We start from the raw sequence: 24370 nt of genomic DNA on the forward strand, positions 1-24370 counted from the left end.
TGGGATTGTCCAGTTGCATGGTTCCAGCTGGTGGAGATGGTGTGTAAATGGGCTTCAATGTGTCAATTGGTGTCATCATCAGATTACCACCAACACCCACCTTAAGTTGTTTGTTGCCCTACTGATCACATTTTAGGGTCCATCATAAGGTGGCTGTAATGGTTTGTGCACAGCATAATACTGAATGAAAACTTGTGTAAATCTTGACAACTCATGGAATACAAATGAATGATAAGACTGTCACTGTCTTGGTGCCATGGAGCACAGTTATCACATGTGTGACAACAGTTTCATAACAAAGTCCAAAGCCTCAATCACATCACCCTGAGTACTGTCAAAAAATTCACTTGGCAGATAAATCATTTGTTCACATACTATCTCGGCTACTGTGGTTCCCACATCCTCCTTGATAGCTGCACAGATGCCAAATAGAACAATAGGTACTAACTCAGTCCAACATTGTGAGTTTTGACAATGTAAGAATGCCTTTAACTGTTGAAGTAGTTGTTCCCCAAGTCCATTTGCCACTGGGTGACACACTGTGGTTCTAATCCTAGCAGCAAAGTGAGGTCCATGAACAGATGTGTCTGTCTCCCTTGATCCATTGTAATGCATAGGGGAATCCCGAAATGGGCAATCGACCTGCTGAAAAGGATGGTAACTACAGTCTCTGCTGTGATGTCTGCCATGGGAAAAACCTCTGGCCAATGTTTTAACCAATTGATTGCCATCAAACCCTTCAGATGGTGGGAGAGATCCTACTACATCCAAATGTATATGTTTGAAATGTTGATTGGGTGGCAGAAATGTGCTGAGTGGTGTATGAACATGTTGTGTATTTTCATTGTGCTGGCATACTGTGCATTGATGTACATAAGCCCTGGAGGCTGCAATGAAACTCGGCCACACAAAATTTTGCTTGGCCGGCTTGGTGGTTCCAATAGACTCCTGGATGCAGTGAAGCAGTGGCTTGCTGGGAGAAACCCTTTGACACAAAAGGATGTGCTCTTGATGTTGACACATCCCAGTATATACAGTCATTGGGTGTTGGCAATGGATGACACCAGAGCTGTAGACTGGTGGATTCTGCCAAAATCTCTCACAGCTCAGTATCAAGCTGCTGTGCTGTTACAAGGGCGTCAAAGCCCACAGTGCATGTGACCTCTTGAATGTTTGATAGAGCATCAGCCAGCACATTCTCCTCGTTGTTGACATGTACAATCGTGTTTGTGAATTGTCCAACGAAATCTAAATGGTGAGGTTTTGTCAGGCTTTTGTTGAAATGCACATGCGAGAGGTCAGTGGTCCATAACCAGGGTGAACTGATGCCCTCAAGCATGTAACAGAACTTTGTTGCAGTGGATATGCAGCGAACAGCTCCCAGTTGTATGTGGACCTGTCTCATTGTGCTGAGGAAAAGTTTCTTGCTGAAAAATGCTAATGGTGCCAGCACTGGTTCATCTGTTGCTGCAACGTGGCACTGACTGCTGTATCGGAGACATCAACCACGAGGGTGAGAAGTGCTTGTGGAGCTGGATGAGCCAACTAATTTTGGAAAAGCCTGTAGCATTCCATCAGTCTTCTTCACTTACTCAGCAGGTTTATGCATCCATTGTAGTTGCTCATAAGTGCCACGAATGAGGCATGCTTACGAGCAAAATTCCTATAACACTTTGTAACGCCTAGAAATCAATGTAACTCACATGTTATTGGTTGCGTGTAATTCTAGATCACTTCAACCCTCTCTTGTACAGGCTGTGCTCCATAGGTGTTGAAGGTGTGGCTCAGAAACTGCACCTCTGGTGCTCCAAAAGCACACTTCACTGGGTTTATGAGCAAACTGTGTGTACGAAGGCAGTTGAAAAGCTGGTGTAAATGCTGTAGGTGAACCATCTCTGATCTGGACATCACTAAAACATTGTCAATATAGACGAAACAGAAATCAGGATCATGTATCACTTCATCCATAAACTTTGAAAAGTTTGGGCAGCATTGCATAGTCCAAATGGCATTCTGGTAAATTCAAAAAGTCCAAATGGATTACACACTGCTGTTTTGGAATGTCTTCTGATGCAACTGGTATTTGACAGTAAGTCCGCACTAGATCTGAAGTAGAGAAGATGCATTTACCATGTGTTGTGAGTGAAGTCCTCAATGTGGGGCCCGGGGAATCAATTGGGAATAGTTTGTTTGTTGAGCTGATGATAATTGTCACTGGGGTGCCAGCCATTTGTTTTCTTTAGCGTGTCTGGAGAGGTGAATACCAGCTGCTGCTAGGTGGTTGGCTGATTCCCTGCATCAGCTTGAAGGCCAACTCCTGGTTTGCTGCTTTAAATGTATCTGGTTTCAAACTCTGTGGTTGTGTGTAGATCAGTAGACTAGGGGTTGTTAATATGTGGTGTACCATATTGTTTTGTACCGGTGTAAGCTTGGATGACTGCCACATAATCTCTAGATACTACTGAAGGAGGTACTGAAGGAGTGCTATATACCATGAAGCACCCATTGCTGTTCATATTCCAGCATAGTCACTGTGATGAAATTGATCTCAGCTGCTTAGGTTGGTTGTTGTATCCAGAACATGACGTTGTCTGAGGTCTGGAAGTAGTCCAAAGTATGACAAAAAGTCTGCTCCTCATATCAGATGCACTACATGAGCAATTATGAATTGCCTTTTGGATCAGTGTTAGAGACCCATGTTGAGATCTGATGTAACCTGTCCATACATTTGAATGTTGGAGCCATTGTCGTCAAAGAGGTGACAGTCATCGTGACTACAGTGAGATAGGCATTTGGCCATGTAAACTGACACATCTGTTCCAGTGTGTACCAAGAATGGCTGTTTCATGTATTGCTTAGTGAAGAAAAGGTGACGGCTGTTATCTGTTGAGCCAGTTGCCATCACCACTCAGCCCTTGTCATTGCTTCTCATTTCACATGACCAGTTACACTTCTTGGCATCTGTACCAAATTGTCTGTGGTACCAACACACCCTCGTGGTTGATGGCAAGCAGCTACAACTCCAAGTTGAGCTTTGATGCCAATGTTGGTTGGTACTTTTCATGCAGAGCTATGGCCTGTTCTGTAAGCTCTGACTGTTAGTTGTGCTTTTAGTGATGCAAATGTTACTCTGGCAGGATTCTCTGATTGTGGTGCAACAGCTAGATAATTTTCCACTATTGCTACAAATTCTCGAATGGAATAACAGGACTTTTCCACCAGGAGAGTAAGTGCAATATTGTCATTGAATAAAGTTTATGTTAAATATACAGGGTGTGTCATAATTAATGGTATAAATGCATACAGTTGAAATTACAAAATAGTAGAAGCAAAAAGTTTGTTAAAAATGGGCTCTAAAATTCATACCTGAAGAGCTATGAGCACTTCTTCATCTTTGATATTGTGAAGTAAATGTCTTCTAGTGCAGACTCTTCATCTTCAATGTTTTGGGAGCAGGTAGTATGAACCAAAACAAGGAAAATTGTCTGCTGAACATGGGCTCTAAAATGCATATCATAAGAGCTATGCATACTTGCTTAGTAAAAGAGATATATTTTACTGTAGTGAAGAGCAACAAGTGCTCATAGTTCTTAAGGTATGTTATTTAAAGCCCATGTTTAGTGGGTATTTTATTATTGTTGTGATCCGCACTACCATGACTCAAAGTATGAAAATGCAGAGCTTACAGGAGAAGAGGTTTGTTTCACAATATGAGAGATGAAATAGTGCTCATAGCTCTTAAGATATGCATTTTAGAGCCCATGTTTACTTTACTTTTTTTTCTTTTAGTATTGTGTACTTCCAACTGTGTGTGCTTACACCATTATTTAAGATACATCTTGTATTACTGTCTTTTATTTTATTGTGAATTTTAACCCCATATACTCTGGTGTTTGAGCATACTGCTTTAAACGATGTTTTTGTTTTTTGTTTTACTCTTTTATTTTTTTATTTTGAGAAAATCAACGTGTCACATATATAAAGGGAGCGAATGGATAGTGTTTTAACTTTTTGAACAGATAGTATTTTATTATTTTTGAACAGTGGTTAACATAATTCCTGTTGGGACTTTGCAGGATTTCCCAGTATAAAAATTCTTGATAGTCTCCTCAGGCTTGCTGTTGGATTCTAAAATCAGTGTGACTAAATAATTCAATGCATCTGCTGCTGCTGCTGCTACTGAGTCCCTCTGAAAATTGATGCCGAGGCCCCAAATCATTATCCTGTATACACCTCCATACCGTACATGAGGCATGTGCTGACCCCACAGTTGCTGCCTTCCAAGACTGGGCTGGTGGCACTGCCCTTAGTAGAACACCAGGGGCAATGATATTTCGCACTCAAAGATTTTTTTCAACACTCAGGCTAGCCGCATCAAAGAACTTTGTATTCTAACCACTGCTTCTCGGTATATTTATTCCTTAATGAAATTTGTTGCAAGTGATACATCTCTATTTCCAAGCAATTGCTCAATACTTAGTATCAATTCTAGGAATAAGAACAATTTACATAAACACCTAAAATCACTTACCTTGGTCCAAAAAGTTGTCCAATATTCAGGAACACACACTTTCAATAAATTGCCAGCAACCATAAAAAATTTGGTTTCAGATAAAGCCCGGTTTAAACAGAGTTTGAAAGACTTTTTGATAGGCAACTCCTTCTACTCTGTAGATGAATATCTTAACAGATACTGTTAAGCCAGGTTAAGTAAAAATAGCTGTTTGATTTCAGTTTTGACACCACTTGGTCACAACAATCAAGATTAGGTATTTTGTGTATGATAAATTTGTTAATAGTGCATAACAGCGTTTCATTCTGACAGCGTGTTAATTCTGTAAATATTAGCTGTTCCAGTTTACCACATTGTATTCACCTATTTCAACAATCTCCTGACAAATCATCAGGGTAGTATGTATTATATTCAAATGTTTTATGTTTTTATGTTATACTTTCTGACCTGTTCCACACCCACGAGAATCATCTCAGTTTTTGCGTCTATGGAACGAAAACTGAATCTAATCTAAGCTAATCTAAAAGAGCATTGTGTTTTGATGTGGGATAGTATAGTGTTCCATGTCCTGCTAAGAGAAAAAGTGTTTTGTCTATTAATCAAATCATGTTGCCAATTTAATTTTAATTGTCTCAGTTTTTTGGACCACAAATCACAAGATAAAAGCAAAATGTGGCATTTGTAGTGGAGTACAGCGTGATAGGAATGAAGACATGGAGCGATAAGCAGTCCAACATCACATTCACTGGAATCTTTTGCTCACAATCATTTCTTGATGTACCTGAAGGAGAATCCTTCTTAGTAATGCAGCCTGTCAAAATAATACAGTAGATGCATACAGCAACTTATCTTCAAAAATGTATAGGCTCACTACAATTTTCAGAAGATTTGTAATGTGAAAGATCATCTAATACTTTGTTTTCACATTTAGTCATCAAAGACTGTGTAAATAATTTTCTCCAAACTTTTCTCCTCTTCACTGCACATTTGGAACACAAAATGAACAGAAAAGCTCTCAAAATGTGTGAAACAGAGAGAACTCGGATGTCACCTAATGCCTAAAAAGCAAGAGACAATAAGGTAAATGTTTCAAAAATGAAGAATTGTTCAAGTTACATACACACTGAGTGTTAAGAAAGCAGATTTCTTGGGGTATGGAGTTTGAACCGTGATTGGAGGTGCATGAAGAAGGGCAAAAATATGTGGCCTTTATTCATTATACTGGAGTAATATCATTTTAGATTGCAAAAATTTTAATGAGTTTTGACATCAAGAATGTGTTCAGCTACATTCCAAAATTAGGGCACTACTCAGTTCTTTCAAAGATTTGGAACTTGGGAAGCCCGGCGTATACAAAATTTCCTGTCAGTGTAGGAAAGTTACATAGGCCATTTGATTCATATAGTTCAGGGCATGTGTATGGAACATCGCTGTCACATGAGGCTTCAACAGCCTGAATAATTGGCAGTAGCAGAGTGTTCCTTAAATAAGGGACAAGGGATGAAATTTAATGAGACTATGATAGTTACCAGTACCTCAAGTTTTTGGAACAGTGTTTATAAAGAGGCAATTGAAATTAGGTTGGTAGACAACTTGATTAAGTGAGACAACAGTTTTCATCTTAGGATGTGGAACACACTCCACCATTCTCACTTGCCTTCACTTGTCATAATTGCCCCACCAGCCTAATTCAAAAGCAGATTTCCTGGGCCACCACAGCCAATCCTGGTACTGCTGATCTCTCCAGAAATTATCTTAGGAGTACACCTCTCATCACTCAGTAGTATCAGCTATTTAATGTATTAATCAGCTACTTTGACAGGGCTATGACTTCCTAAATTCATGTTGCTATCCTATGACTCCTATCCCTCTGACAATCACTTCTGTAAGACTTTGCTTATGCTCCCTCTTACCACTAACTGTACCAACACTGTAACTGCTAAAAAATATACTATCAAAGGGAGATCCACCTGTGGAATGACTGATGTCATGTACCAGTTGTTGCATAGACACTGTTTGGCCTTTTACATTGGTGTGACTGCCACGAAGTTGTTAGTTGAGATGAGTGAGCAAAACAGATGGTACATACTGGCAGCACACAATAACCTGTTACAGAGCACACTCTATTTTCTCTAATTTCTTTGGGTCCAGCATTTATTCTCAGTAACTACACCTTTTTCATTGCTTTTAGTTTTCTGTATCTTTTTATTTATTTATTTATTTTTTCCTGGCCTGTCTATTTTTCTCTGCCCCACATCCCTCCCATGTATAATGTGCTTAGCTTTCAGCTCCTATTAACACTTAGGCAATGTTTTGTCAGTAGTCTCTGTCTTACTTAGTACCCTGTCTTCCACTTGTAAGCCCTCCCCAACAATCACTCATTCCTTCTTGTCCTGTCTGGAAGGTGTCCCTTCAGCTGGGATTCTAGCTGACTAAACACCACCAGTCATTTTCCTTCAGCCCACTTCCTTCCCCTTCAACCTTTATGTAAGAGGAAGGAGCCACTGGCTCTAAAAGTTTGCACATTTCTTTAAACTTTGTATGTGTTTTCTACTGCCACCACTTGGTGAGCCAATTTTTTTATCTATCCAATTATTGATTATTTTTTATCTGTTGACTTATTGGTTATTTTCATCAATATTAATTGTAGATAGTAATACTTAAGTGTTGAGAAAAAGTGGTACTAAATACTGATCCTGAGGCTAGCAACATTCTTATTATTCAGACAAATATTAAATTGTACAATGCACACTGTTAGTGAGTGATAACTGGAGTTCGTGGTGTCACACACATATACCAGGGAGTAACAATGTATGCAGATCTGAAGAACCACACAGGCTCATTTTTGGACATGACAAGTGATATACTTTGATTGATTTTTGAGAAACTTACAAGCAGCCTTATAATACACACGCATGCACACGTGCACACACACACACACACACACAAATGGGAGACAGAAAGTGAAGTTATAAAAGAAAAAAATAAGACTGTTGGAGAATTATTGTGCTTGATGTTTACACCTTAATTGAATAAACATATACATTGATTTTTCTGTCTGTTGGTGGAAAATTCAGGATGCTGAAAGAAATAGAAGACAAAATTCTTCATGTGTTATCTGCATCAGAAGGAAATATCTTGGAAGATGAAACAGCTATTCAGGTAATAAGTTCTTCAAAAGTATTGGCCAATGAAATTCAAGAGAAGCAGGCAGTGGCTGAAGTAACAGAGAAAACTATTGACAAAGCTCGTTTGGAGTACACACCTATAGCTGTTCACTCTACAGTTTTGTTCTTCAGTATAGGTAACTCATTTTAGTAACTCTTAAAACATATTTAAAAAATTTATTGTTATGTTTATTATTTCAGCAGTTATGAAAAGATGTATTTCACATATTCAGTAACCAAACAATGGAAAATCCAGATGGAATAATGACACTATTATGAAAAGGATAGATTACTACTTACCACACAGTGGCTAAGAGACAGCTGGACCACCCAGTTGCTGAGCACACTGTCTAACAAAACATTCTTTACTTCAGTGACTGAGTGACTGTGCATCCTGTGCCTTCTGGATCCTTCCTACCAACACCAGCTTTTCTGAAGTAAGCAGGTGGGAACTCTCCCGGCAATATATCCTATGTTCCCATAACCCCCCTGACCTCAACCTTTGTTAGTCACTGTCCTTCACCCAGCTATTCCCTTCCCTGCTCCCACTCCAGCACTACACATCCTTCTGTTCCACCAGTGCCTCCACAATCTGTTTACTTCTCTAATTTCTGCTTCCCCTCATCCCCTCCTTGCATCCAGCCCCACTGTCTAACCTCCTGATGCAACTAGATGCCGTACCCTGCCCCCATCATGTTCCTGTATGCTCCCACAAGCAGCACATTACTGTTGCCACTCCTACACTGCTATTTCATCCACAACCCCTTCGTGCTGTCCCTCCCTCATTTCATCCCAGCTTCTTCCTTATCCCCACCACCTCGACCACTTCTCTCTTCACACGTATCTCCACTATATGGTGAGTAGCAGTCTTTTGTCTCCACTTTGTGGTGAGTAACAGTATATCCTTTTCATAATATTAACATATACAGTAACTTTTGGTTGAGGGACCAGTAGTTTTAAATGCAGTGTTAACTGAGGCAATAATTTAAATTGTTGGGTCTCTCTATAGACCAGCTTTTCATTTATCAATTTCCTAATGGTTTACAAATCAGAGTTTATGTAACAAAAACTGGTTCTTTTTAGTTCTGAAAATAAAACCTAAGATAACTAGAATCACTGCCTTGGCTCACTCACTGGTCAGGCCAAGGTTTACAGTTTTTTTCATTTAAATACCATATCAGCAAGAAACCTAATGTACAACATTTTAAAGATAAAGGCAAATCTCACAACGACATATAAAAAGAATCATTATTTACCAATTGCCAGTATCTACCATCTATCACAGGACTGAACGATTCTTATGATTTTTCATTTAATTTTATGTTTTATATGCCTCTTATATATATCTGTTAACATTCATCTATCAGTTACTACAATTTAATAATTAGAGGTCTGGAACTCGAACCTCTAATTTTGTATTCCATCACTTCATCTGACTTCTATCATATAGGTAAACATATCTTTCACCTCAAGGTTTCACATTTATTTAACGCTATTGCCATATTTTCCACTTGCTCTTTCCTATTCCCTTTGATAAAGGACCATAAAGTTTCAAAAGTAAAGGCTCAGTAATTGTAAACTTCCATTTTCCCTTTCACATCTCCCACATATGATCCAGTTTTGGTGTCTGAATTCAATCACTATTGTGTTTAGAAATCTCACTTCTTATTTTACCGACATTACATAAACAAAATCACGGAGAAACAGAGCAGTGTCTGGCCTTGATTGGTGTTACACACTTTCATGCTTTCTCATAATGCTTTTAACCAACACCTTTTACCAAAACCAAGGTAGTAAGGTACAGGATCAAGAAGGAAAAGGGATAAACTATATCTGTAATAAAGAAAATATTCCAAAAGTAACCTAAAATGTTTCCTGGAGAACCAGTAGTAAATTTGTGAGACTATCTTGTTTGACAAATTTGTTAAGGCTTTCATGGCCACTTGTTGACAAACTGCCTATTGGCTTCTCTCTCGGGTTCTTCGGCCAACGTTCATCTAATGATTTTACTGACGTTTCGCCAGCAGAAGTGGCTGACATTGTCAAAGCTCCACCCTCCATTGCCGGTGGTGAACTGGAGCCGAGCTCGTGGCCACAGACTACATGTACCTGGCGTGCCAATGTCTGAGGGCTTCTCTGCAGTCGTATCTGGTGTGGTTCTCCTCTTGCTACCTGAGATGCCCGTTCGTTGCGGTACAGGAGGGCAGGATCCGTTGTGTTTTTGTATTTCTACAGCTTCTCTGAACAATCGTGTGTTATAGTGCTTCTCTACAGCCAGAACTTCTGTGTTGGCGAATTTTATTACGTGGTTGGTCTCACTCAGTGCGTGCTCTGCCACGGCCAATTTCTCCACCTGCCTCAACCTGCAGTGTCGCTTATGTTCTTTGATCCTGGTGTTGATCGATCATCCAGACATAAACTTTTCCGCATGTGCATTGTATACTTGGCAACTTGCAAACCTATGGTGTGGTACAGGTACGTCAATGATACTTTCTTTGTATGGAGCCATGGTGAAGAACAGCTCAGTGACTTCCTAAGACACTTGTAAAATTTACCATGGAAGTAGAAAAGGACAAAAGACTGCCATTTCTAGATTTGCTGGTCACAAGGGATGGCGAAAGCCTGAGACACAACGTGCATCGAAAACCAAAACACACAGACCATTACCTACACAAACTATCAAACCACCACCCGAGCCAGGAAAGAGGCATGATTAATACACTTGTAACATGAGCAGGATGAAAATGTGAGCCACAGCACCTCAGACATGAAATGCAACACCTGGAAAGTATTCTGAGGAGCAATGGGTACTCCACAAATTATATTAGAAGTGTAACGGAACCAAACACTCAGCGAAGTAAGGAATCAGAAAAAGAAGTGTCGGGTATGGCCTTTCTGCCATACATTCCCAGAGTGATGGACAGAATCGGCCATGTAATGCTCAAACATGGCGTAAAGACAATTTTCAATCAGACAAGGAAGATCAAAGGGTGTCTTAGATTGGCAAAGGAAAAAAGGGACCCACTTGCAATGTCGGGATTGTACCATATACCATGCACATGCGGAAAAACTTATGTCGGAATGACTGGACGATCGATCAACACCAGGATCAAAGAACACAAACGACATTGCAGGTTGGGGCAGGTGGAGAAATTGGCCATGGCAGATAACGCTCTGAGTGAGACTGACCACATAATAAAATTCACCGGCACAGAAGTTCTGGCTATAGAGAAGCACTATCACATGCACTTGCTCAGAGAAGCTGTAGAAATACAAAAACATGCGAACAGTTTCAACAAGAATGAGGAAAGCCTTAAGGTAGATGGATCATGGCTTCCCATACCACAGCAAACGACCGTCGCAGGTAGCAGGAGGAGAACCGCACCGGAAATAACCACAGAGAAGCCCTCGGACATTGGCGCACCAGGTACATATAGTCTGCGGCCGCAAGCTTGGCTCCAGTTCACCACCGGCAATGGGGGGTAAAGCTTTGACAATGTCAGCCACTCATGCTGGCGAAACGTCAGTAAAATCATTTAGATGTGCATCGGCCGAAGAACCCAAGACAGAAGCCAATAGGCAGTTTATCTTGTTTGAACTATGTTTATAAATGTAATATATTGCTAATGTGATTCATGATGCTTCTGTTGGAAAGTCACTACATCACTTATCTTACACAACTGTTCTAACCCTTTTTTCTTTGTGTTGATAATTTTATGTTTTGAAAATTACTTTACTTTCTGCAATGATGAACAAGGTTTTATCAGAAGGACACAAGAGAAATATTTAACTATGGAGTCATAATACAAAATATATATATATAGGTTTAATTTTTTTTTTTTTTTTTTTTTTTTGCAGAAATAACATTGCCAATAGAGAGAAGTAGTTCTGTGCAAATGTTCTGTGACTAAACTTAAAAACTGATATTACTGAAGATCTCTGCAGTCACTTATCTCTGGATACACAGTTTTACTGCTATGCTACAATAAAAATTAATGGCTGCAGGCTAACATAAAGCTGTGGAATAACTTCGGAATAAAGTTAATAAATTTCCCTGGCTTACAAATGAGTGCAATATAAATGATTGTGTGATCCTATGCTTATAGTTCAGTATCATTAACTGGATCAGCTTTACTCTGTCTCGTTCTGTTGCTTCTTTGTTCACCTACATCAATAGCTTCCTTTGTTTTGAATAATATTTGGTTCCACTAATAAACTATAGTCTTATCATTCTTCAAACCAACATAGTGTTTCTGTATTACATGATGCAGTTGTTTATAAAATTAGCATGTCATTATATTCATAACTGAGCGTCTTATACTACACCACCCCTTTAATCCAACATACATGTGACATCACCTCATCTGACACAATCCATAATATCTCCATTCTGGCTTGTTTTGCATCACACTGTGCCTTTTCTACGTAACATAATCTATGGCTAAATAAAATGCAGTAAAGCAGATCACTCATATTGTGCCATCTGAATATATTACAGATTTCCCAAATTTAGCTGAAAATAACTAGTGCTGTTTATGCTATCTACATTTGTGATAATTATACATTATTGAAAGATTAAAGGTAACCACTTACCATATAGCTGAAGCATTGTGTGATTAACAGGCACATAGAAAAGACCAAAATGTTCTTGAGGTTGTGGACAGTGTCCTCCTTCCGAAGAACATCGTCCTAAAGCTCAGGAAAGTTCTCAATCTTGTTTTTGTACCTGTCAACACTCTGTGGCTCAGCTATGTGGTGAGTGATAAACTTTGCTTTTTCCACTATTTTTATTCCACTCATGATTTTCTGTATTCATTGATTTGTTCTAATGTAGAAATGTCAAAGAAGAAACAAGGCATAGTCAGGCCATGCCAGGTAGGTTAGCAGTCTAAACAAGTTGATGTCCGAAATTACAGTGACTTACTATGGCCTAGCTTCTCCTTCTGTCTCATTTGATGTATGAGACTCCTTGTCTCCCACCTTCCAAACTTCACAGAAGCTCTTCTGCGAACCTTGCAGAATTAGCACTCCTGGAAGAAAGGAGACGAGGTACTGGCGGAATTAAAGTTGTGGGGACAGGTCATGAGTCATCCTCGGGTAACTCAATTAGTAGAGCACTTGCCCGCGAAAGGCGAAGGTCCCAAGTTCGAGTCTTGGTCTGGCACACAGTTTTAATCTGCCAGGAAGTTTCATATCAGCGCACACTTCAATGCAGGGTGTAAATCTCATTGTGGAAACATCCCCCAGGCTGTGGCTAAGCCATGTCTCCGCAATATCCTTTCTTCCAGGAGTGCTAGTTCTGCAAGGTTCACAGAAAAGCTTCTGTGAAGTTTGGAAGGTAGGAGATGAGGTACTGGCGGAATTAAAGTTGTGGAGACAGGTTGTGAGTCATGCTTGGGTAGCTCAGTTGGTAGAGCACTTGCCCATGAAAGGCAAAGCTCCTGAGTTTGAGTCTCAGTCCAGCATACAGTTTTAATCTGCCAGGAAGTTTCAATGCAGGTGTTGCATGTCAGTCTGTGTATTGGTGGCTACACTGAGGGAACTTAGTAGATATAGCGAGTGTCCTAGCCAACCTGAATGAGCAATTCAGGGCTGCTTGTGGATGTCTTCTCTGTTGTGCTTTGATGAGAATTCTCAGTCATATAGCAGGGTGCTCTGGTCTGCCGGAAATTGTTGGAAAAGTGTTACTGGTATGATCACCTCAGGCATTTTCTTTCCATTGCTGTTTGTTGCAGTGTCCTAGGGAGTTGAACTTTGGGGAGACACTTCACTGTAAAAGTGAAGCCAGCTTCCTGTACTTCTGGTCTGTGCCAAAATGGGTAGCAAGATTCATCAGTCCAGTGGTGAATGTACCCTCTGGACTATTGTGAACCCATTGTGGTGAAGAAAGTGATAAGCATCGTCTCTGTATCTCAACTGGTTGCTGCAACTATTTACAGCAGGTGATGTTTCACCTAGTGACCATTACAGGATGTTACCTTTGAGGTGACAGTATGAGCTGAAACTATATGACTTCTGTGTTACATTGATGTTGGTGGCTCTATCATCTCAGTGAACACACTTGGAATATCAGCACATGCAGGTGCATGTATGGTTGCCAGCCATGATGTATTTTGGAAGGCATGCAATCATTGATTGGCATTATTTCAAAAGTATGAAGAAAAGGTATAGCTCTGCCTCTGTGGGTATTTCTTCATGGCCTTTGTCATCTGTTGTTCAAACATTTGAGCCATGCATTATGCACCATTAGGTGATGGTTAGAAGGGTCCTACTGAACTGAGTTTGACACCACTGCTTGATGATAAATGTGAAAAAAGTTGAGAAGTGAATCATCCACTGTCTTTTACAAGGTGCAAGATAATCCTTCTAATGTCATGATTTTTATTATTAATTTATTGTGGCATCTGTGGTAGTCTATCACATTCTGACAACAAAAGGATAGTTTGACTGTGCATCTCCTACATTTAAGCAACTTTTTCTCAAGAAAGGATGTGCAAAATCCAGATACCAACATTCTTGTCCAGGGTTTCCAAGTTTTAGGCCAAGAAGTTAATGTCTGAGGAAGAGTTGGTTGGTGTTCATACACTGGGTGAATGTGAAAGTTGTTTTGATATGTAGTCAATACCCATTTTTCATCCAGGTCATTCTCCTATGACATCAGTGTACCAGCAACAAAACGCTTACTCTTTTTGTTGTAAGTAGAATGAATTTGTCAATGCTTAACAGACATTGTCTAAAGCAGAACGTGGTTCATAGTGGTGCATCAGTTGAAATTAGTAATCTAACTCACCATTTTTTTCTCAGCCATTGTAGTACTTGCTGTAGCATGTGATACCTCATTCTGATTGGGATGTTTTGTTTGGTTTCTTGTGCCATTAAGTTGAGTTGAATCATTCTTCTGGTCTACTGTTGAATTTGGTCCAGGATCCATTATGAATTGGGATGTCCAGTATTTATGTGCCTGTTGGCCAGTTCGTAGTGTATTTCGTCATTGTAATTGCTGAGCAGTAATACCCACTGTCGAAGGGACTGATCTTGACTGTTATAGTAGCTTATCCCAGGGACCAAAAATGGCTGACACAGGCTGGGATTTGTAATTAGATGAAAATGGATGCCACAAATATATATTTTAAATATAATCACGCTGTGTATAATGGTTAGTCAAGCACTATTGTACATTTAGATTACATGTTATTCTTCCGAAGCTGGCTCAGTATGTGTGTATTCTGCGTGCTGCCATGAATGGCTGCAATTGCTTTACATTCTTGAATATCAACAGCTTATATGAGGTATGTCCACAAAGTAAGTTCTGATATTGATTGTACAAAAATCTGCAACTGTTAAACTACTTTTCTACATAGCTTCCGAAACTTTGTGGGCACTTGTCATAGCGTGGCACAAGTTTTTGTATGCTTTCTTCATAGAAGGTTGCCACCTGTGTGTTCAACCATGTAGTAACATGTTCTTTCAGCTTTTCATCATCATTGATGCATTGACCGCCAAGGACAGATTTTAGGTTAAGAAGAGATGAAAATCGCTATGGGCAAGATCCAGGCTGTGTGGAGGATGATCAAATGCATCCCAGTGAAATTCCCATAAGAGTTGTTTGGTCACATGTGCCGTGTGAGGTCGGGTATTGTCATGGAAAAAAACAACACGTTTTGACAGTAATCCTCAACGCTTGTTCGGTATTTCATGGCGCAGTTTCTTAATGGTCTCACAATAACCATGTACATTGATTGTTTGGCCTCATGGTAAGAAATAAATCAGCAAAATGCCTTTTGTGTCCCAAGAAACAGTGCACATGACTTTCCGAGGTGTCAAGATTTGCTTAGGCCTAACCTTCATTGGAGATGAAGTGTGCCTCCATTCCATTGATTGGCGATTTGTTTCAGGGGTGTTGTACGATACCCAAGTTTCATCCCCCGTGACTATCTGAGAAAGAAAACCATCACCTTCTCCATTGTTGTGTGCCAAAAACTAAAGTGTACTGTCCATCCATTGCTTTTTGTGTTGTTCAGTAAGAATTTTGGATACCCAACGTGAGCATTTTGATACTTCAGTTTGTCAGTAACAATTTCATGAATTAGTGATCATGAGATTTGTGGAACTTTCATAGCAAGGGCACAAAGTGTAAACTTATGGTTGTGCTTAATCTTCTCTTCAATTGTGTGAACCAGTTCATCAGTAACCACAGATGGGCATCCACTTTGTTCTTCACCATGCACTTGATCACATCCTTCATTGAACAGTCTGACCCATCTTCTAACCATTGAATCACTCATAGCATTTTGTACAGAAACCTTGCAGACTTGCCAGTGAATTTCCTTTGGTTTAACTTTCTTTGCATTTAGAAGATGAATCACAGATCTGATTTCACACACGGTGGCATTTTCAATTACAGTTGACATTATAAAGAAGTACTGCAAAGCACATATCGACTTCTCCTCGAGTAAGAGGAACTGCCGCACATGCTTGAAACTGCTATCGTAGCACTGCTGTGGATAGAAATGGAACTTACTTTGGGGACAACCCTCATGTATTGCAGCTGAGTGCTGTTTGTGGACTTCTCTTGAAAGAAGTTACTTTTGTTGAGACTGCAGCATAATGCAGATGCTTTTAATTTCTGGAATTTTGTGTTGAAGTTTACTGCATATCCTTGTTGAGTGATGCCTGCCATCATCATATCATCAACATAATTAATCCATGAGGGAATTTAATGTTTATTCCTCTATGGAATGTTTTGGAATAATGCTAAAGCACTGGCAGCTCTGAATCATGAGCATCTGTAGTGATAGAAATCAAATGGAATGTTAGCCACTGGTATTTCTTCTGACTGTTCATCAAATTGGATTTTCTAGTAATCATCCATGATACCAGTATCAGAAATCTATTTGGTACCCAGTTTGGCAAGCAGTTCTTATGTGTACATAATGGTATAAATGTTGTTCATTTCTTGGGCATTAATTATCACTTTAAAGTCACCACAGTGTTAAGATATATGTGATAAGGATTTGCTGTGGCTTCCTTTATTGCTTAAAGGTAATTGGTTCCTTATGCTCAGCCCAATTCTTCTCTGGTTGGTTTTGTTGTCATGCAAGTAATTTTTCATGATGCAACTGTTGTAGTCACATTTCCTAAGTTCTGGATTCATTACTTCCTTTAACCTTGTAGCCAAATTTAAGAATAAAATTTGTTGATGGGCTGCTCACAAAGTACAAGCATGACAACAATTCAATTTCATAGCTGAGCAGATCTCTTGTAGTACTGTGAACCATGGTCTGAAACAAAAAATCAGTTATAAGTAATCCCAATTGCAGAATTCAAGATTGGTCTGGTTGATGTTGTGATCCAACAATGTCATGAAAAGTAGCTGGTGCAATTGAGATGAGAGTGACCAAGTCTAGCCTCACATCACCTTATATCTTGATCTATGGGAGAGGCTCCATGCAAAAGCACAAATGATGCTTTCCACTTCAGATCTGAGTCCATCCTTGGTTCAGTTAGGTCAGGCTGTTCAAACACTGCCCCGTGGGGCTCAGGCACTCCTGTCTGCCCTTTATCACTTACACAGGCAGGTGCAGTAGTACAGGCTATAAGCCAGATGGCCCCATTGCACATGTTCTGCATACATTTGAGCTGCTCAGCCGTGTGTGCATATTGCCATTAGACTGTGCTACAACATGGCAGAAAAATTGCTGACATGTCAGCTGTTTACCACACCTGACACCCCCCCCCCCCCTTCCCCCCCTTTCCCCCTTGTGCTCAACCCACTGTCTCCAGGGAGGCAAAATAACTGCAACAGCCTGCATTAGATGGTTGGGTGAATTGGTAATACAGTTACTCTCGCATGTGGGGTGGGAGTACAGCTCACTGTTTACAGAACTATACCCAGAATCAATAGCAATCCTCAGGTTTGAAGCTGGGTGGAGTGTCTAAACTAGTCTTGGTCAAATAGTACCCTGTGAATGCTAGCGCTCTGGCCATGCTCTTGCATAGTGCTTTGAGTGCAGTGGTGAGTTAAGTTGAAGAGCAAGGAGGAACAGAAAAAGACTGCAGCTGGACGCCAGTGGAGCAACACAATCAGCTTGTCACAGTTCGTTAACGAAACCAGTTGTGTTAAATTAGATTAATTTATGTTCTTCATTATGAATTGCTGTACTTTTTGTATGGTTTTGAAGGCCATGAAACATGTTTAATATGCCATTGTACTATTATGAGCTGGAAAAACATTCATTGGTACATCATTAGAACACCAGCCACAAAGAAGATATGATGCACTTGTCTTCTGATGAACAAGAGTGAATGCCAACTATAATTAAGGTGGCCATTACAGAAAAACTGTGTTAAGGGTAAATGGAGCCGTGACAAAATCTTTTATAGTTGACTTCAAAAATTGTTTGTACTCATAAAGTCTTTTAATACAGGGGGAAAACCATTTGTAACAGATATGGTGGACAAGATTGATGACAGCAACAAAAATTAATCCTTTGAAAAATCAGCATCAAGTTCATGGCATGGAAAATTTCCCAGAACTCGAGAGTCAAATTTGTGGACCAGACATGACTGACTACATTTCAATAACTCATTTATTTCATCAAGAGTTCTCAAAGAAATTCCAAGACTTTGCACATTGAAGAATTATTTTGATTTATTTGTCAGACCATTATCACTTTTGGATGCTGATTGACCTTGTCATTACTTCCAACTTGAGGTGATAGATGTACAGCATAATACGTGGCTTAGTGACATGTTTGTCCAACCCAGGAATTTAAGTCAAACAAGCTGCTGTATGTGTGTCTTCCAGAACAAGGAAAGCTCCAGAGAGGAACCGTGATTTTTTATGGCTGGCACCAGGGAAATCACTTCAGCACCTTCCAGATCCAGTGCTATCAAGAATGTAACTATGGAAGTGAGTACACAATATCAAAGTGACAAAGAAATGTACAAGCCAAGTGAGCAAGCTGATGGGCTGCTACAGAAGAATCCAGACTTACCCTTTTGTGAGGATGGCTCATTATTAAATATTAGGTCTTAAAAAAATAAAATTGATGATCTTAGTAGTAACTATATAATGCATTGTAATATAAATGGTTTAAGTGTTGAATACTCATGTGACAGAAGCCGTAAGTTAGATGAGGTACAAGTTTTTTTTATCTGAATTTCTAAATGTTAAAGTAATTTGTTTAAATGAACACTGGCTTAATAGTGATACCATAAAAATCTTAAATAAAATTGAAAACTTCAAGGTAGCTACCAGCTTTTGTAGGATAAATAAGTCACGAGGAGGTTCATGCATACTCATTCATTCTGATTTAGATTACCATGTAAGATGTGACTTCAATTGTTTTAATGAAGGGTGTATTTTTGAGGATTGCTGTGTTGAGTTAAAGGACTTAAATGTTGTTATAATATCAATTTATAGAATCCCAGGGAAGGTGACAACTGAGCATTTCCTACGTAAATTTCAGAGTTTGTTAGAAAGCCTCAGTAAAGAAAAGAGGAAATAAATTGTAGTTGCTGCTGATTTCAACCTCAATGTGTTGAATCAAACATGTGAGGTATCAAAATTTACAGACTTAATAAAAAAATATGGCTTCAAATTAAATTTTTCTGAATCTACAAGAGAAAATGCTCAGTCAGCTATATGCATTGACAATATTTTAATGAATTACGTATTTGAAGATGGATATAAATTTTGTCTGGATCTAGGAACTTCTGATTATTCAGCATTATTCATTGAGCTACCCAGAGCAGGTAGGGAAGTCCCATGTAAAAAAGCTTATGTAAACAGGATCTTCAACCAAGAAACTTTGACTCTATTCCATGGTAAGCTGAAGGAGACAGAATGGCACTTTGATAAATATATTTCATGCACAGCAAATTTTGAAGCATTTCTAAGGGATTTTCTAAGTGTTTTCAATTAAATGTTTCCACAAAAAACTTATTTTAATAAAATGGCTAAATGAAAATGGATCACTAAAGGTATAAAAATCTCCAGCGCTAAGAAAAGGCAGCTACATAAGGAACTAAGACATAATAAAAAAAATTGAATTTATTGAATATGTTAAACGATACAAAAGTACATTTAAGAAAGTTGTCAAAGCAGCAAAGCAAATGACAAATAATAAATTAATCATAAAACATGAGAATAAATCAAAGGCAGTGTGGGCAGTTGTAAAATATGAATTAGGTATCAAAGCCTCTAGACATGGAATTAGTACAATTAAGCTTGAAGATGAGTTCATTGTAAGTGCGGCTCAAATTTCAGAATGCTGCAATGAGTTCTTCATTAATTTAGTGAAACCAGAGGTTAATGTTGCAGATTATGAGAACAATGTATGTCCCTTTGGACTAAATCATAATTCTGAATGCCTCACAAAATTCAAAACAGTTTCAACAATAGGTGTCGAAAAAAATTATATTAAAACTAAAAAACAAAAATTCTGCAGGTTGGGATGGAATACAGCAAAAGTCCTTAAATTTGTGTGTAAAATAGTAGGATACCCACTATCTAAAATGATAAACCAATCCTTTGAACAAGGAAGCTTCCCAGAGGTGCTGAAGTATGCAGAAGTAAAACTGTTGCTCAAAAAAGGGTCAAGAGAGGATATGGGGAATTATCATCTCATCTCCCTCCTTCCAGTCTTATCAAAAATCTTTGAAAATGCTGCTGCTAGGCAGATTCGAAATTTTATGGAGAAATATGATATTATTATGGAAAACCAATATGGTTTCCAGCGTGGCAAAAGTACTATTGATGCAATTAACAAGTTTATTGACAAGATCAGCACATCATTAGACAACCATAATAAAGTTGCAGGAATCTTTAGTGATCTCACAAAAGCCTTTGACTCTGTAAATCATGCACTGCTCATCTATAAGCTTGACAAGTATGGGATCAAGGGTAATGTTCTAAATTGGCTTACTTCATACTTATCAAATAGGAAACAAAGAGTGATTGTCCCATCAAATGCAGCAAATTACTATTCAAAATGGAAAACAGTAGCCCAAGGTGTCCCTCAAGGATCGATTCTAGGACCTATTTTGTTTTTGTTCTATGTTAATGACTTACTGAACAGTATAAATGCTCCATCGATTTTATTTGCAGATGACACATCTGTATTAATTGAAAACCAGGAGCCAGAAAACATCCCTCTCTGCATAATAAACACAATGAACAAACTAGAAACATAGTTCCAGCTGAATGGATTAAGATTGAACATCCCCAAAACCCACATGGTCCAATTCAGAACAAAACAGTGAAAGCCCCAAGAAATTAAAATAACTCATGAAAATCAGGATATAGAAGAAGTGAATTCTGTGAAGTTTTTAGGGTTAAACCTGGATAAGAATTTAAATTGGAATAAACATGTTGACTACCTGTTAAACAAATTATGTAGCTTTGCATTTGCTGTGCAAATATTAGCTGGTGCAACAGACATGAATACAAGGAAAATTGCATACCACAGCTGCTTTCAGTCAGTTGTAAGGTATGGTATCAATTTTTGGGAAAATTCAAGCAATATATTGCGCATATTAAAGTTACAGAAAAGAATAGTAAGGAACATGTGTACTGCCCATCAAAGGACATAATGTCGCCCACTATTTGAAAAACAACAGTTATTAACAGTTTCCTCCTTATAGATCTATGATATTATCATCATTGTACACAGCAATTTAGAGTTATTTGAGAAAAACTGTTTCAATCACACATATAACATGAGAAACAAAGACAATTTTATGCTTCCCACTCATTACTTAAACCTATATACGCAGTCTCCTCAGTATATGACAATGAAAATTCATAACAAGCTAAAAGGAAAGAATGTTCTGAGTATGAACCTAGAGACACTGAAAACAAAGATATATTATATACTTTATATACTTGTCAAACACTGCTACTACATTTTTGAGGAGTTCATGAAGGATGAACTGAACATTTGAGCAGGATAAATTTACATATAGTCTTGTATGTAACTGTAGCTGTCCTTCACAAAAGGGAGGAAAGAAAATAAACATTTATATTAATGTTAAAATTCTTTGTACCAATTAGGCCTAAATTGTGTTATCCATTTTTTGACGTACACTCCTGTACACTAATCATATGATTAGAAATTGTATGTTATGAGACGAATAAAACACTATCCACTACAAACTCTTATAAAATGTTCCCCTAGATCAGTTTCCTCAACAGCACAGAAAAGTTGCTGAATTTATGTTAATGTTTGGCTCAGTGTATGTCGGTGAACAGTTTCCTTTTTTGTTATGAAATTGACATGGTCCCACCAACATTTGGTTTTAAGAGATTTTTATTTGCATGACTACATGTGTGTAAATGCATCACAAATCATAGGTCCACCTATGTTACATGTTTTAAATTAGTCTATCTATATTACATATTCTAAAATAAAAATGCCTATAAATTTATAAAGATCACAATTCAAGTTAACTTATTTTTTGTAATCCTACTTATTAGCACCATGTAGTATACTTTTTTAATTAAGTAATAAAGTTATTACTTTTGTAGAAAAACAGGAAGTTGAAAATAAACACTACTGAAAAAATACTACTTATAGGAGTGTGCCACGATATTTGCATCTTAGAAGCAATCACACCGAGTTGCAAACACGTTTTCCCAAGTTTTCCACATGTGCAACATTAGGCAACTCGGAATAGTGCAGTTGTGGTAGAACCCAGAGTGCTGAGCAAACTCTATTGTACTTACAGAGTGTGAGTGTGCTCCAGGAGCAAAAATCTTGGGCAGGCAACAAAGCATCTTTATTACTTTATCACTAGATCTGTCTCATTTACCAGCCATGACTGGACAGACTGCATCAAGATTAATTACATATATACATTTAAAAAAATATTCACAAAATTAATACCTTTATACTTAATAGAAACAATATTTGTTTGTCCATTCACTTTGCTCACTATTAAAGAATTCACCAATGGAGTACAATGGGCGTTCTTTCAGGTCCTGTGCTACTCTCCTTCTGAATGTTCCTAGCTGGAGGGATTGCACTTCTTGAGGCAGTGAGTTGAACATCTGTAGGGCAACCACTGGAAAGCTGTCTTGTGTTCCCGTCAGTTGACACCTTGGTATTTTGATGCTCCTCTTGTTACGGGTATTGTGATTGTGTATATCTTGCCTTATGCTGAAGACTCCTTGGTTTTCTTTCATGCTGATGAGACATAAAAACACATACTGGCTGAAGACTGTCATAATTCCAAACTGCTTGAATATAGGCCTGCATCAGACGATACTGCAATGTCTTTTGATGCAGGTTTGTCAACTTCCACTAACGTGACTAATAATTGTAGGACTTCCCTCAACAGACCAGGTGTGCACTATGAAAAATAAAGTATATGTGTCAGTCACTTTTTTTTTTAATAGAAAAAAAGAAGAACACTTCCGTATCAGTGATGAATTACCTGCCATCTGCCGTAATAGAAGAAAGATCAGCTACGTTACTCTTGGAAGAAAACATTCATCTTTGCAAATCAGTAAGAGAATATGTTAATGTGGTATTAGTAAACTACAGTAGGATCCATGGAAACATCTCATAGCCGTGCTTATTAATGGTAATAATGCCCATGTAGCTTTAGAAACAAAAAGCTGGCTGAAACCAGAAGTTAGTAGCAGTGAAATCCTAAATTCAGATTGGAATACATATGGCAAGGGGGGAAGGGGGCTAGATGCTTATTGTGGCAGAGTATTTATTGTCATAAAGAACTTGATAATGTCTCATAATGTTATAATAAATTCTGAATGTGAAATATTTGGGTGAAGATAAGCATCAGTGGTGGGCCAAACATGGTAATCAGTTGCTTTGGACACATGCTGCCTCATTTGTCTAGTAGCACAGTACTACAGAGAAAATGGGGAAAATGTCACATGGAAGTTTCCTGATTATGCTATTGTAATAGTGGAAGACTTCATCAAGCCAGCTTTAGAATGGGAGAGCTATACAATTAAAACAGGCATCAGAGAGAGAGATTTGTGTAAGATTTTCATGACCTTCTTTTCTGACAAATACTTCAAGCATTTAATTAGAAAACTGACTTGTGGAGACAAAGTCATAGACCTCCTGCAGACAACAAAACTGAGCTTTTGAAACAGTTAGCATAGAGGATCATTGACATCAGTGGCTATAGGCACTACAAGGAATCTTAAAAGCTAGGGCTACCTGAGCAGTCAACATCAAGTATTCTTCTTTGGTAATGAATGATTTAGGTTTTCCATGATTTCCCTAAATCGCTTCAGGCAAGTGTTGGCATTGTTCCTTTGGAAAGACAGAGCCAATTTCCTTCCCCATCCTACACTCATCTGATGGAATCGATGACCTCGCTGTTTGGTGCCCTCCCCCAAATCAAGTTACCAACCATAAAAATAATTGTAGGTATATCATATGAGAGGCTGAGATTCATTGAAAGAAACTTAAGGAAATGTAGTTCATCCATGACTGGAGTGCCTTACAGGACTCTCATTTGACAGATTCTTGAATATTGCTCATCTGTTTGAGACTCTTACCAGGTTGAATTAATAGAAGAGATAGAAAAAGATCCAACAAGAGCACCATGTTTTATCACAGGATCATAAGAGCATAAAAGAACAAACTCCAGTGGCATGTCCTACATAAGAGGCATTGTGCATTATAGAGAGGTGTACTGTTTATATTTGAAG

General features: G+C 38.5%; 1 protein-coding gene across 1 annotated transcript in view; it reads left to right on the forward strand.

The window, feature by feature from the left end:
* The window catches only part of LOC124776746 (dynein axonemal heavy chain 7-like), an 881127-nt gene that overhangs the window by 591917 nt on the left and 264840 nt on the right, over positions 1-24370 (forward strand). The window contains 1 exon segment of the mRNA XM_047251871.1: positions 7591-7817. Within this exon segment, the coding sequence (XP_047107827.1) occupies positions 7591-7817 (227 nt within the window).

Source organism: Schistocerca piceifrons, chromosome 2 (assembly GCF_021461385.2).
Source record: "Schistocerca piceifrons isolate TAMUIC-IGC-003096 chromosome 2, iqSchPice1.1, whole genome shotgun sequence".
In the NCBI taxonomy this organism is placed as follows: domain Eukaryota; kingdom Metazoa; phylum Arthropoda; class Insecta; order Orthoptera; family Acrididae; genus Schistocerca; species Schistocerca piceifrons.